The 15,007-nt window shown below is 33.7% G+C and overlaps 1 protein-coding gene across 1 annotated transcript in view; it reads right to left on the bottom strand.

The window, feature by feature from the left end:
• LOC143248462 (kelch-like protein 38) overlaps positions 1-15,007 on the bottom strand; it is an 81,558-nt gene that overhangs the window by 41,220 nt on the left and 25,331 nt on the right. Inside the window, exons 5-6 of the mRNA XM_076496843.1 lie at positions 12,672-12,877; positions 3,983-4,183 (exon numbers count right to left, since the gene is read on the bottom strand). Of these exons, the coding sequence (XP_076352958.1) occupies positions 3,983-4,183; positions 12,672-12,877 (407 nt within the window). The remainder of the gene's footprint in view (positions 1-3,982; positions 4,184-12,671; positions 12,878-15,007) is intronic.

The raw sequence follows: 15,007 nt of genomic DNA, 5'->3' as shown, positions 1-15,007 counted from the left end.
CATTTATTATTTAGTGATCAGAAATATACTACATTTATTATTTAGTGATCAGGAATATACTACATTTATTACTTAGTGATCAGAAATATACTACATTTATTATTTAGTGATGAGAAATATACTACATTTATTATTTAGTGATCAGAAATATACTACATTTATTATTTAGTGATCAGAAATATACTACATTTATTATTTAGTGATCAGGAATATACTACATTTATTACTTAGTGATCAGAAATATACTACATATATTATTTTGTGATGAGAAATATACTACATTTATTATTTAGTGATCAGAAATATACTACATTTATTATTTAGTGATCAGAAATATACTACATTTATTACATAGTGATCAGAAATATACTACATTTATTATTTAGTGATCAGAAATATACTACATTTATTATTTAGTGATCAGAAATATACTACATTTATTATTTAGTGATCAGAAATATACTACATTTATTATTTAGTGATCAGAAATATACTAGGTAGAAAAAGTTTGGGGGAACCATAGCTGTTTAAGTATCATCACTAAAACTGTGGAAAAGGTAACCACAACATGAAACTTCTGCTAGTCTCAAGAGGTGACAATCTGAGATTAGGTCTATGAAAAGCAGAAACTTTAGGACAATTCCCGAGATAAAGTCAAGCACAACAAACCCTTCAGTGCAGAAACCTTAGGACAACTCCCAAGATAAAGTCTAGTACAACAAACCCTTCAGTGCAGAAACTTTAGGACAATTCCCGAGATAAAGTCTAGTACAACAAACCCTTCAGTGCAGAAACTTTAGGACAATTCCCGAGATAAAGTCAAGCACAACAAACCCTTCAGTGCAGAAACTTTAGGACAATTCCCAAGATAAAGTCTAGTACAACAAACCCTTCAGTGCAGAAACTTTAGGACAATTCCCGAGATAAAGTAAAGCACAACAAACCCTTCAGTGCAGAAACTTTAGGACAATTCCTGAGATAAAGTCAAGCACAACAAACCCTTCAGTGCAGAAACTTTAGGACAGTTCTTGAAGTAAAGTCAAGCACAACAAACCCTTCAGTGCAGAAACTTTAGGACAGTTCCTGAAGTAAAGTCAAGCACAACAAACCCTTCAGTGCAGAAACTTTAGGACAGTTCTTGAAGTAAAGTCAAGCACAACAAACCCTTCAGTGCAGAAACTTTAGGACAGTTCCTGAAGTAAAGTCAAGCACAACAAACCCTTCAGTGCAGAAACTTTAGGACAGTTCCTGAAGTAAAGTCAAGCACAACAAACCCTTCAGTGCAGAAACTTTAGGACAATTCCCGAGATAAAGTCAAGCACAACAAACCCTTCAGTGCAGAAACTTTAGGACAGTTCCCGAGATAAAGTCAAGCACAACAAACCCTTCAGTGCAGAAACTTTAGGACAATTCCCGAGATAAAGTCAAGCACAACAAACCCTTCAGTGCAGAAACTTTAGGACAGTTCCCGAGATAAAGTCAAGCACAACAAACCCTTCAGTGCAGAAACTTTAGGACAATTCCCGAGATAAAGTCAAGCACAACAAACCCTTCAGTGCAGAAACTTTAGGGCAGTTCCTGAAGTAAAGTCAAGCACAACAAACCCTTTAGTGCAGAAACTTTAGGACAATTCCTGAGATAAAGTCAAGCACAACAAACCCTTCAGTGCAGAAACTTTAGGACAGTTCTTGAAGTAAAGTCAAGCACAACAAACCCTTCAGTGCAGAAACTTTAGGACAGTTCCTGAAGTAAAGTCAAGCACAACAAACCCTTCAGTGCAGAAACTTTAGGACAATTCCCGAGATAAAGTCAAGCACAACAAACCCTTCAGTGCAGAAACTTTAGGACAGTTCCTGAAGTAAAGTCAAGCACAACAAACCCTTCAGTGCAGAAACTTTAGGACAATTCCTGAGATAAAGTCAAGCACAACAAACCCTTCAGTGCAGAAACTTTAGGACAGTTCTTGAAGTAAAGTCAAGCACAACAAACCCTTCAGTGCAGAAACTTTAGGACAGTTCCTGAAGTAAAGTCAAGCACAACAAACCCTTCAGTGCAGAAACTTTAGGACAGTTCCTGAAGTAAAGTCAAGCACAACAAACCCTTCAGTGCAGAAACTTTAGGACAGTTCCTGAAGTAAAGTCAAGCACAACAAACCCTTCAGTGCAGAAACTTTAGGACAGTTCTTGAAGTAAAGTCAAGCACAACAAACCCTTCAGTGCAGAAACTTTAGGACATTCCTGAAGTAAAGTCAAGCACAACAAGGGACATTCAGAACAGAGGAACAGAAAGGACTATTGTACCAAATCTGTCAAGACATTTCTACTGCGAAAGTTATACACCTCAAAAGCACTCATATCAAAATAAAGCTAAGAATCAACGTTTCTAGGTTGGACACAAGGTCATGGTTCTGTTACCAATAGACAACAACAAATTCAGCCTGTGGTGGAAAGAACCTTTTGAGGTGCAGGAAGTGGTCAAAAGAATGGAATATAAAGTGAAAGTAGATGAAACGTTAGCACACTGACCTGTTGAAGAGATACTTTTAGATGGATGAAGACTTAATGGTAAAGTTATTGAGACACATATGGATACGGTAGCTGTAGCTGTTATAGATGCAAAATCAGAAGGCACGGATTTTGTCACAGAAAATAAAGACCTACTAGGCGTAAGACCACTGTATAAAGATCAGACATCATCAGCGACAAACTGATTGGCTAGGAAAAGAAAGAGATACAAGATCTACTGTGCCAGTAAACAGATAGACCAGACAAGACATACCTCAGACAGGGATCCTGTCAAGGTGAAGTACTTCCAGATGCCCTGTGTAAAGAGAAACCAACAAAGAAACTGCATATACAGACTATATCAACCTAAGAACAGTCTTTGTATGTAGCATAAGAAAATATTATAAATATTTTTCTTAAGTGGGGATTATTGTTGGATATACATTACTGTTTAGTTTAAAAGTTATTGTTTATTTAGTGATTTAAAATGTAATGATCATTTAGTTTTATTAACAACAGTGTTAAAAGTTAATTATTTTAAAGGTAATAGTTTTGATACGTTTCCTTATATAACTTGATATAAATTATACATTGTGTATGTAGTTTAATTGTTGTATTATGCTTTTGTAATACTGTTGACACTGTCTTTCTCAAAGTGTTTCTTGTCATGTGTAATACTGTTGCTATTAGAGAGCTAAGTCCTAGACATTTGTGTCAGGTATTGAAAATACATGCAGATACAGAGATTTAAGTGAGGCAGTGAATGTAAAAGTAATAAAACTGAAGGTAGACTGTGTGATTTTTTATTTATTTTTGCCAAGGAGTGTTCTTAAGCAAATTGGACTTGTTTGCTTGGACATTCACAAAAAGGAGACAATTATTTAAAGCTCTAGATACAACTGTAATAACCAATAGTTATAATAGTGATTTTGAAGTTAATTTCATAGCTTGTATTGTAACAACAGCAACAGAGAAAAATAATTCCTCTTATGAATTGGATTCTTAAGTAGCTGAATGAACCTATGTGGAATTTTAATTACAAATAGAATCATTTAAAGCTCTGGATACAACTATGGTAATCCAGGGGGTAACTTAAGTGCATTTATTACTGATTCTATTGTGATGAAACAGTAGAGAAAAATTATTCACCTTGGTGGCTGAGTTAAAGTAACAGAATTATAGTCACTTTCTGTACAAAAAATCCTTCAATTTAAATGACTGAATATACTCATGTATCATTGATGTATTAATACTAGCCAATGAGAGTCTGCATCCTGAAATTTGTACTAGCAAAATTATTTTCAGTAGCTTATAAGTTTTAGCAGCAACACTTCAACACTACACAGTAATTTGATAGATTTCTAGCATAAAGTTGAAGCTATACAGATTTTAAATCCATAGTGATCATTTTAATAACTACATCCACTCAAATTTTATATACAGGCCTTGCATACAAACTTAATATTTTCCCCACTTACCAGGTTGCTTTTAATAGCAAATCTCTAAGAGCAGGCATCTGTGTGATGCGAGGCAAAATAGGAGGATGGAAACAAGCAAGGACTTCTTCCAGTGTCATTGTAGGAAACCGTACACATTTCATGACTTCAAGCATGTACTCTTCTCTGTTTAAAAAGTCGTGATCTAGCCACTTTAATGCAGTTAAATATATGACAATCTCACTAGTGGAGGAAAAGAGTAGAGAAAAGGAATGAACAAGTCAGATGACAGGAAACTGTAACAACAGTGAAGTTTATAACATGAATATATATATATACAGGTTTTCTACAATAATACAGTGGAATTTTACTGTCCTTCCTTTGAAACAAAACATTAATAAAGTAAAATTAGATAAAAACATTTCAATCACTGTCAATTTTTGTATTTTACACATAAAACTATATATAATAATTTTAACAACTTAGTGTATACCGAATACATTTATATGAAAATACAACACAGATTTAAAAGAAATTGAAAACAAAACATATTTACATGACAACTCTAAATGACAGAAGGTTTATCTACAAGCAAACAGTATTAATATTAACATTTCTTTGAATACTAAAGTAATTTAAAATAAACACAGATTCCTCGCATATTTCTCAAGAAAATCTTGTAGACAATCTCCAGGTTTTTCCCACAATAAAAGCTCGTCTAATTTTATATAATTTAATAGAAGTTTCACAGAAGAAGTCTGTCAATTTTTAATTTTGTGAAAGTTAACTAGAGTACAAACAAAATAAAGGTGTCTAACTGTACTAACTGCTTGAGCTATACTGCCATGCAAATAAATCAGTGCTAACACTACAAACACAAATACTAAAGGAAATCAATTTAAAGAACAGCATAAAAACCCATCCAGCAATGAGGCATACATTCTGACATAATAAATATAAAACCAGCTTTTCAAAAACCTTATTTCTGCATATATGATATATGGAACTGTCATAAAAAAGTCATATAAATGAGGCAAAATAACAATACCATGCGGGCATAATTCTTAGGAAAACAAATGACCAATACTCTTTGTTTGTTTGTTTCAAATACAAAGATACACAAGGGCTATCAACACTAGCTGTCCATAATCTAGAAATGTTATTACAAAAGGACGGCAACAAGTTAATACCATCAACCCATACAATGTGAAGTAAGGACCCCCAAATTTATGTCTTGTTCTAAAAAGTTCTGAAATTATTCAAAATAAACTGTCTGCAGAAGAGTGAGGTATTATGAGAAACAAAACTATAAATAAATGAGACAGTTTTAAGATGCATGTTAGACTGATAGGTCATAGTATATAAAAGAAATAACAGAAGTTTAAAAACAAACAGTAAAACTCATATTATAACTCTCACAAAAAATATGCCACCAAAAAGTACAGGAAGTCGTGTAATTATAACACAATAAATAAACTTGTTTACAAAATTTGTTTCTCTGAATATTATAAAAAAATCAGAAAAAAGTCCATTAGGAAATAATATGATTGCAGTGACTGGTAGTTGATTATGGAAAAATACAGAAACTATTAAATAAATTACTGTCCTCCTCAAACTCTAAGCTAAACAAAATGCAGTATATGTCACATCACATCACACCTGATATCTCCAAATAGTACAGTCATAATAGCCAAAACGCATTTATCCAGATAGAACAATTTGATTACTGTCTGCCCATACCAATTTTAGTGAGAGGGGTTTCAGGGGGGGCATGGGGTGTGTGTACTATATAAGTAGTGGGTGTTTGTTTAATAACCTGAAAATAAAGACACAGTGTGGGGTTACCTAGCCTAGAACCAAGTGTATAACATTTATCATTATAGTAAAAATATTGATTCTGTTGTAAACTTAAACTGTTTCTGAATCAAGTTATTTTCTGTTATATCAAATAATAATACAAAATATCATAAAAACAAATCTCTTTATCAACAGAGACTCTAAATCAATAAATCAACAAAAATGTTTCCAGTTTACACATTTTAATTTATATTTGCAGTACACAGATCAACAACAATATTAAGTTATACTTTTGTTGCCAAGCAAAATCACATAAAAGCCATTGATGGAACACAGTGTTGTGTATTAACACTTGTTAACCTCACTGACAATTATTCTATGAATATGACACTAGTTCATTTACTAACACTCAACTACCTTGATAACCTCTTTGTTGATCAAGGTTCATTTCATAAGATGTATCTGTTTCAATTAGCTATGAAATATGAGATTAGGGTATACTATTGAGTGAGGGTGGTACTACTTGCCCCATGATTTTTGATTGGTTAAATGCTAGTATATATACATATACATATATGGCCAAACTCTGACATACAATATGTGAAACAATTTGAACATCAAACCTGTATTAATAATTTAAAAAAAGTTATATCAGAAAATATCATACACTCAGAATAGTAAATATTTCCTTCATAAAGTATCATATGTGCAGATACATTATTACTTGAACCAATTATATACCAGTCAGTGTTAATGTAGCTGTTTTAGAAAATTATGGACAACTTCCTTTTAAAAGTTGTTTTTCTTTGTTTCAAATGTTTAGTAACACAATTATAGTGGTTTATTTCTCAGTCAAAAAATGTATCAGTAGAAACGTGATTATACATTATAAAGTAGTAAAATGTAACTTATGTTTTTTAAAATTTAATTAAAAAATAGTAAAGATCTGAAGTGCCATCACAATTTCACTACAAATCAGTTAAAACATGATTTCAGCAAATCATTCACATAATGCAAAACTCAGTACAATCCACGCAAGTAGAATGACTGCATAACATTCCATATATATGTGATAAGCCTGATGCTACCTTGGAAGTAAATAATACAAGTTTTAAACTGTCTTGTAGGTGACCTTGGCCAGGTCAGTCAGACATCTTGTAGGTGACCTTGGCCAGGTCAGTCAGACAGAAGCTATCATTGATGTAGTAAAAGCAACCATCCATTGTGAAAAAGCAAATATATACTCTGGGTTTGTTTTACTGATGTAACAAAGTTACATGTAAACTACTTTATTCTCACAAATTCAAAGAAATTCAGAATTACTCAGTAACAGAAATTAGTTCAAATCTCCTGTTATTCAGCAAATCTCTCCCACTGCTGTAAGAAAAACCAGTCTCCGTGATGACAAAAAACCCACTTGTAGAGAAAATTATATATATAAAAACCAGTCTCCGTGATGACAAAAAACCCACTTGTAGAGAAAATTATATATATAAAAACCAGTCTCCGTGATGACAAAAAACCCACTTGTAGAGAAAATTATATATATAAAAACCAGTCTCCGTGATGACAAAAAAAAACCACTTGTAGAGAAAATTATATGTGTAAAAACCATATATAAAAAAAACCATCAAATATCTTCTTACACTAGTGTACCTTTCTTATAATTTGTTCATCTCAAATTGTAATTAATACCAATCTATATACAATATTACTAGATCACTGGTATCAACATTTTAAGTTTTTACAACTGTATTCTTTACAATTTTCTGTCTTATGTCTATTTACAGAATTTTGGAGAAACAAATGGTTTAAAGCGTAATAAATATGCCAGTATTTGTTTATATAGCTAGAAAGAATTAATATTGTAATGAGCTAGATAGTTACATTTTTAATTACAAATGGGAAGTTTTATTTGTTTATTTCGTTTAGTATCATTACTTGGTTGTCAGAATCTATATTTGTAAATTGTGTGGTTATAAAATCATATCAAATGTTGTACAAGTAGGCACATAAAATATCTCTATTATATAGGGGTATTCAAGTGTTAAATTTTCTGTCTTTTACATCTTTACATCAGCTAAATGCTCTTCTTAAAATAATTTATGGCTTTCATAAGAAGTGTATGAACACTGTTTAATTACCCAGACATTGGAAACTTTGAGTTTCACAATACCATTTCTCCAATGAGTGTTACAGACCTGTAGAGCTATAAGGTCCAAATTTATACTTAAGCACACCTGGACAGGCAATATTCAACACAGAACTTGATTCACAAAAGGAGAAAAGACTACAATAAAAGTAACTTACCCTTTCACAGTCAAAATTATGTATCAAAAATAGAAACGGGTAGCAATCAACACCCAGATAAGGAGCTGGTCAAATAATACAGGTATTTAGCCATAAATGTGTGAGTTGTGGAACACATGCTAGCCTGCTAAACAGATGACAGAAGTGGGGAGCAACGATGAAGATGACAGAAGTGGGGAGCAATAAACAGATGACAGAAGTGGGGAGCAATAAACAGATGACAAGTGGGGAGCAACGATGAAGATGACAGAAGAGGGAGCAACAATGAAGATGACAGAAGTGGGGAGCAACAAACAGATGACAGAAGTGGGGAGCAATAAACAGATGACAAGTGGGGAGCAACGATGAAGATGAAAAGTGAGAAGCAATGATGAAGATGACAGAAGTGGGAGCAACAATGATGATGACAGAAGTGGGGAGTAACGAACAGATGACATATGAAGGAGAAGAAATATGCCTTAAGGGAGAGTTGGTTCAAATGCAAGAAGGACCACAGTAAGATTCCAATAAGGTAGGGGAATTGGACTGTACAAATGAATCAGATGAAATGAGTGAAACAGGATAAAAAGTATCACACATGGCTACCTTATAGCCAGCAATGGTAGGAACTGGTAAATCATTGTGATAGTACCAAGTAAAGAAATTAGAAAGATGAGAAACACTAAGAAGACTAGAAACCATGGTGCAAAGACCAACTCTGGAAAATGCATCATTTCCTCTGGGAAAATCTTAAAGAAGAAATGTGGATAAAGAAAGAAAGAAGGGAGGCTACTCACAGAGAGAGTCCAGTTTAGCAAAAGAGAAGCACCAAACAGGTAAAATAACCACCGAAATAGTTGAGAAGCAAGAGACCACACTGTAAGTAGAATCTTTGTTGGGATGAGATAACTGATCCACTGCCAGATTTAGAGAAGTTAGGATCTAATAATAATAATAAAATGTTGAGACTGAGCCCAGAGAAAGAGGTACAATGTTCACAAGCAAAGCAAATGGGAATAAATGCTACCTTGTCAATTGATGTAAAAGATAACAGTTGAATTACCAGAATGGATCATAACCAATGGCCTCTTACTAAAGGCAGGAAATGATTTAAGTCCTGAAGAACTGCAAGAAGTTCCAAAAAATTTATGTCCAATGACCAGAGATATCCCAAGAAACCAGATATTCCCCTCACTCTCTAAGAAAAACATCTTCAAAAAGTGTATAAATTAGAACAAAGGAGGTAGAGGAACATATTGTCCCTGTCAAGCTACCAGACAAAGATGGTAGAGTTAAAAGGATCCCAACTGAGATTCCATTGATTGTGTAACATCCACTGAAGATAATATGTACGCATAACTCCAGCATATGAGGGCTTCTATGAAAGACTAGACCCTCAAAAGGTAGAGAAGGAAAGAATTTGGCTTTAGAAATCAAGATCTCTAACCACTTTAGTTGAAATGTAGAATGTGAGCCTGCTGAGGTAAGTGTTGAAAATTACTCCAAAATGGATAAGATATTATAAGGGGGTGAGATAAAACTTCTTCAGCTTGACAAGACTTCCTTCCTACACAAGCTGCCTCCCATTGGGTATGTTAGTAAGAGGTCTGTTGGGACTGATCTAAAAATGAACCAGTCATCTATATAATAATGGAACTTCAAAACTTGAATGTGAAAATGGTGGGTAAAGGTTCTAATTACACAACAGAAGATATATAGCACCAATGCCAGACTGAACGGTAGAGCACAGAATTAAAATATTAAACCTCCAAGAACAAATCAAAGATAACATCTTGATGCAGGAGCAATGGAGATATGAAGGTAAGCATCAGAGATATTGACCCTTGTCATCCAAAGACCTGGAAGAAACAACCAAGTAAAGAGTGAAAGAAAATTCCATGGTGAGAGGATGATGAAACAGTTGAAATTTGAGAAATCAATGACAAGATGCCAATTCTTGGTTTTCTTGAAAACCACATGTTTAATAGCCTCCTCATGCAAAATATCATGAACACCTTCTGACAGATGCTGACACAAAATGGGATCCCGAGGACAGGGTGGAAAATGGGTCAAAAAGATGAAGGAGGCAGTGGTAGAACCCACAAGATAGTCACCTGTGAAACTGGCATCGGAAAACACAATGATTAGCAATTGTGCTACTCACTACAGAAACCACGGAAGGTGACACTGATAGTGGAGAGGATACAGGGTAGTAAGACACAGGAATAGCAATAGGAGAGGTTTGGGAAGAATACTGATGTGCAGCTTCCAACCAAAGGATCTGGAAGATTCCCAAAAACAGTTATAAAAAAAAAAAGCTGGATGGAGGTCTTTCAAATAGAAGGAAGATAGATACATGTGAGACAAGAGACCATCCACAAAGGAGATTGCAACAACACAGGAAAAATATGTGGGGAGCAATAAACATATTGCATTTACTAAGGAAGATAAGTACATTAACATGGAAAAGAGAATGGTACATGTATCTGCCAAAATCCCTTCAGGGGAATAGTGGGTAGTCTTGAAAGAGGCGAATGGAAAAGAGATAACAGGGTACATACCTGAGAAATCGTGTTAAAAACAATTGAATGAAGACAAAGGAAATCCACAGAGGTAGCATAGGACAGCACAGCAAAGGTCAGAGATGAGTGAAAGCTGTCCACATCCTCTTCATCAGAACCAGACAAGGGATATTCAGCTGAAGTTTTAAAGACATAGAAGGCTGCAAGATAGTTTAAAAGTCACAATGTAACACGTTTGAAACTTCCTCTGCAAAAAACATGAAGCCCAAAGGTATAGAAATATTAAGTGATACTAGATTAGTTGCAGCCAGATCTACAACAGAAGGCATGTCAGTAACATTTGGTAGCAATGAAAAAGAAAATATTATCCACAAATACTAGGTCAGCAGAAATAAAGAACAACAAACTAAAAGTTGTCAAAATAATTTAGAAGTAACTGGAAATATGCACAAGAAAACTGTAAGTACAGAGACAAAATTTAGCACAACTGCCACTAGAATGGCAAATTGGAAAGTGATGACAGTGCTCTAGAGTACAGAATGAATCAGGGTTATTGCATATTCATTTGCAGGTTACAGTGCAGTTACATCATGAAAAACTATGTGATGGTAGATGGTAGCATCAAGGATAGTGGTGAGTGAAAATTGTGCATGTAGAGGGCAGTACAAATCTAGAAAATTGTATTACGTTAGAAGAGGTTAGGCATCATGTCAGAAGCTTTCATAGCTGGTTCTTGGTTTTTGAATTAATAGTCACCTATGATTTATCAGTGTACTCCCAATATTTGTTGTAAATTACAGTTATAAAGTATGTAATCACAACAACTCTTAAAATGTAGAAGTCAGTTACTAATGAGAAACAGAACAAACTGTCAGTAGTCTGATATTAAAGAAGCTAGTTTCGACACATTTACATATCCTCTTCAGTTTCATATCTTCTTCTGACAGGAAAATCACTGGTCAACAAATGCATATGTGACTTCTGGTACTAAAATTCCCTTAAAAACACAAGAAGTAAGTACGTTGTTGAGTTTAAAGTGACGTTAGGAAGTGTTTAAATTAGGCAAGCTTTGACGATGCAGCTTTCAATGATTCTTATTGTTATGTAGATATCCATTTAGTGTGAAATTTTTGTTGATTTCTGATTATTTAAAAATTACCTAACTTCAAACAGAAAAACATCTGATGATAAAAGCAAGCCATTTATACAATACTATACCAATCCTGTGAGAAAAGTGTTTAAATTAGGCAAGCTTTGACTATGCAGCTTTCAATGATTCTTATTGTTATGTAGATATCCATTTAGTGTGAAATTTTTGTTGATTTCTGATTATTTAAAAATTACCTAACTTCAAACAGAAAAACATCTGATGATAAAAGCAAGCCATTTATACTATACTATACCAATCCTGTGAGAAAAGTGTTTAAATTAGGCAAGCTTTGACTATGCAGCTTTCAATGATTCTTATTGTTATGTAGATATCCATTTAGTGTGAAATTTTTGTTGATTTCTGATTATTTAAAAATTACCTAACTTCAAACAGAAAAACATCTGATGATAAAAGCAAGCCATTTATACTATACTATACCAATCCTGTGAGAAAAGTTATGCACATGAAACTGGAAGAAGTGCACACACGAGAGTTTCTGAACATAAAATAATAATAATAAGACATGAAATATGGAAACCAAAGCAGTGTCATTTTCCATAATATGAGAAACTCTGGACTTCAAGTTGATTGGAAAACAACAATAATTTTGTATAAAACTGATAACTATATAAAATAAAAGAGCTATCAAAGGTTACTTAATCAAAAGCCTGCCTAATTTCAAATTAACAATTTCCTGTGTCCTTAAGAGAATTGTAAAATTGGGGTCATGGAGGCATTTGTTAACCAGTTGTTTTCCTAGCAGAAGAAAACATGAGACTGAAGAGAATGTGTAAATGTGTCAAAACTAGTTTATCTAATATCAGATTTCTGACAGTTTGTTCTGTTTACTGTGGTTTTACACTAACTGCTATACACAATACTGTGTTCTTTTATCATTACGCTGGTTACTTTTAAATGTCTTAACATTATTCAGTTCTAACGTCCATGATACAGCTTTATGAAAGGAAAATACCTTCGTGTTGCTATTGCATCTGCACTCAAAATCTCACAGAGATGACTTGCTTCTAAGTCCAAAAATTCTGGAGTAACAATAACATCTTCAAATTCTTTAAGAATTGTTTCACGAGCACAAGCTGCTGCCTGGGTTAACCCTAACATTTTGGAAGTTGCATAAACATACAGAATACTGGAAGGTCCACCTTCTTCTCTCTTGAGAAGCTAAAGTAGTTACAATAATTAAAATTATCCTTAAGTACATTTAAGTTACACTTATTTTTCTTTGATACACATAAATATTCTAAGACATTTTAAAGAAACAAGTAATGATGCACATGGAAAACAAAATGCAATTAACTGCATCAAGGAATGTACCATAAAACTCTTGGCCAAATAGATTGTTTGGGTAGGTCTTAAAAAAATTGTTTGATTTAAAGTAATTTAAATTTATACAATTACTGAAGCCTGAGGTATTTCTCTCTATATATAGAATGATACTTTTAAAGAAGAATTTTGTAAGTGAAATAAACAATATTTACCTTATAAGAAATGTAGAAGATTAAAATGGTGTTCTGGAAGGTTTCCCAATATTAATCTTGAATTTTACGTGAGAGTGATTTAGTTATGAATGTTTATATTTGAATTGCAGTATTTGTACAGTAACTGATCAATACTGTTGACTGATTTTCAATAAGCAATATCACATCTTCTTTACTTAGACTTTCCTACCAACCAAAGGACCATACTCTTACTAAATCAGGGGCTGAACCTACTAATTTGTTATGAGTAAAATATTTTGTCCATGATGTGAAAAATGGTAAAAGTTGCTTTCATTGTTTTTGGACATCACTGATTTATTATTCATGTAAAATATAGGTACTTGAATTAAAACGAATAAATATTCATTTTATAAAGTTATGTTTATATAAGATAATTTTATTTTACTACAAATTATGTGTTCCAACTGTACTACAGAGTTCTGAATAATCGTACATGTGTTATTATTTATTTTCCACCCTAGATAATTATTAAGTTTTGGCCAACAAGGCAGAGAAACCTACCGGTATCACTTACTTGAGAGAAATCTTGGCCGTTTTACTTCCCTAGTAAATACGCAAGCAAGTATGGCACATGTCAGTCATTGTCAATCAAGCAAGTGTAGGCTAAGACATCAAATTATAGCACCTGTCAGGAGCTGTGTTGTAAAGCAGCATATAGGTTTTTCCCTAAGTAGAAGCATTTCTATTAAATGTAAGGTAAAACTGACAGGTTACCAGTCCATAACTAGCCAGTTTGATTAGACGGTTGATAAAATTAACATTACAGCATGTTTATTTTACAATCAGTGAATATTCAGTTTATAAAAGTGTTTTCACATTTTTTACTCTATTGCTTTTCAAAAGTCAACCACCAAAGATCGGGTCACATGAATTATGGAAGGAAAACAAAACCCTCCATTTTCCACTTTGTACTATTATTCATAGAAGTAGACACAGAAGGCCTTCCAATTATGCCTGATGAAGTGGAACATGCAATGAAGAAGATACATAAAGGCAAAGCAGCTGGTCCAGACGACATACCCATTGAACTTTTATTAACCCTAAAAGAAGTGGGAATCCAGGAAGTGACAAAACTACTGAACACTATTTATGACACGGGTGAAATACCGGAAGACTTTAAAAAATCAGTCTTTATTGCATTGCTGAAAAAGGCCGGAACAACTGACTGTGAACAGCACAGGATAATTAGTCTAATGAGTCATCTTACCAAGGTTCTTTTAAGAGTGCTCATGTCTAGAATGAGGAACAAGATAAGACCAGAGATTTCTGATACTCAGTTTGGATTTATAACCGATAAAGGCACTAGAAATGCAAGTTTCGCTCTAAACATGATCATGGAAAGATCACTGGAAGTACAAAAGGATTTATACCTATGTTTTATCGATTATTCTAAAGCCTTTGACAAAGTGAGACATGGTGACCTATTTGACATGTTGTCAGACCTGAACATCAATGCTAAAGATCTATGAATCCTTAAAAACCTTTACTGGCAGCAAATGGCAGCTATCAAAATTGAAAATGAATTGAGTGAATATAGACCAATTGAAAGAGGGGTGAGGCAGGGATGTGTATTTTCACCAGATCTTTTTAACTTATACAGCGAAATAATCCTACGAAACATCAATGAACATCAGGGAGTCAAAGTAGGTGGATGCAATATCAACAACTTGCGCTACGCTGATGACACAGTCCTCATTGCGGACTCCGAATGAAATCTACAGACTCTCCTCACAACAACAGTAGACGAGAGTGAAGAAAAAGGCTTGCAGTTAAACGCAAAGAAAACAGAGTG

Source organism: Tachypleus tridentatus, chromosome 4 (genome assembly GCF_004210375.1).
Source record: "Tachypleus tridentatus isolate NWPU-2018 chromosome 4, ASM421037v1, whole genome shotgun sequence".
Classification (NCBI taxonomy): domain Eukaryota; kingdom Metazoa; phylum Arthropoda; class Merostomata; order Xiphosura; family Limulidae; genus Tachypleus; species Tachypleus tridentatus.
Note: the sequence above shows the minus strand (reverse complement) of the source record. Positions and strands in the feature narration are given on the sequence as shown.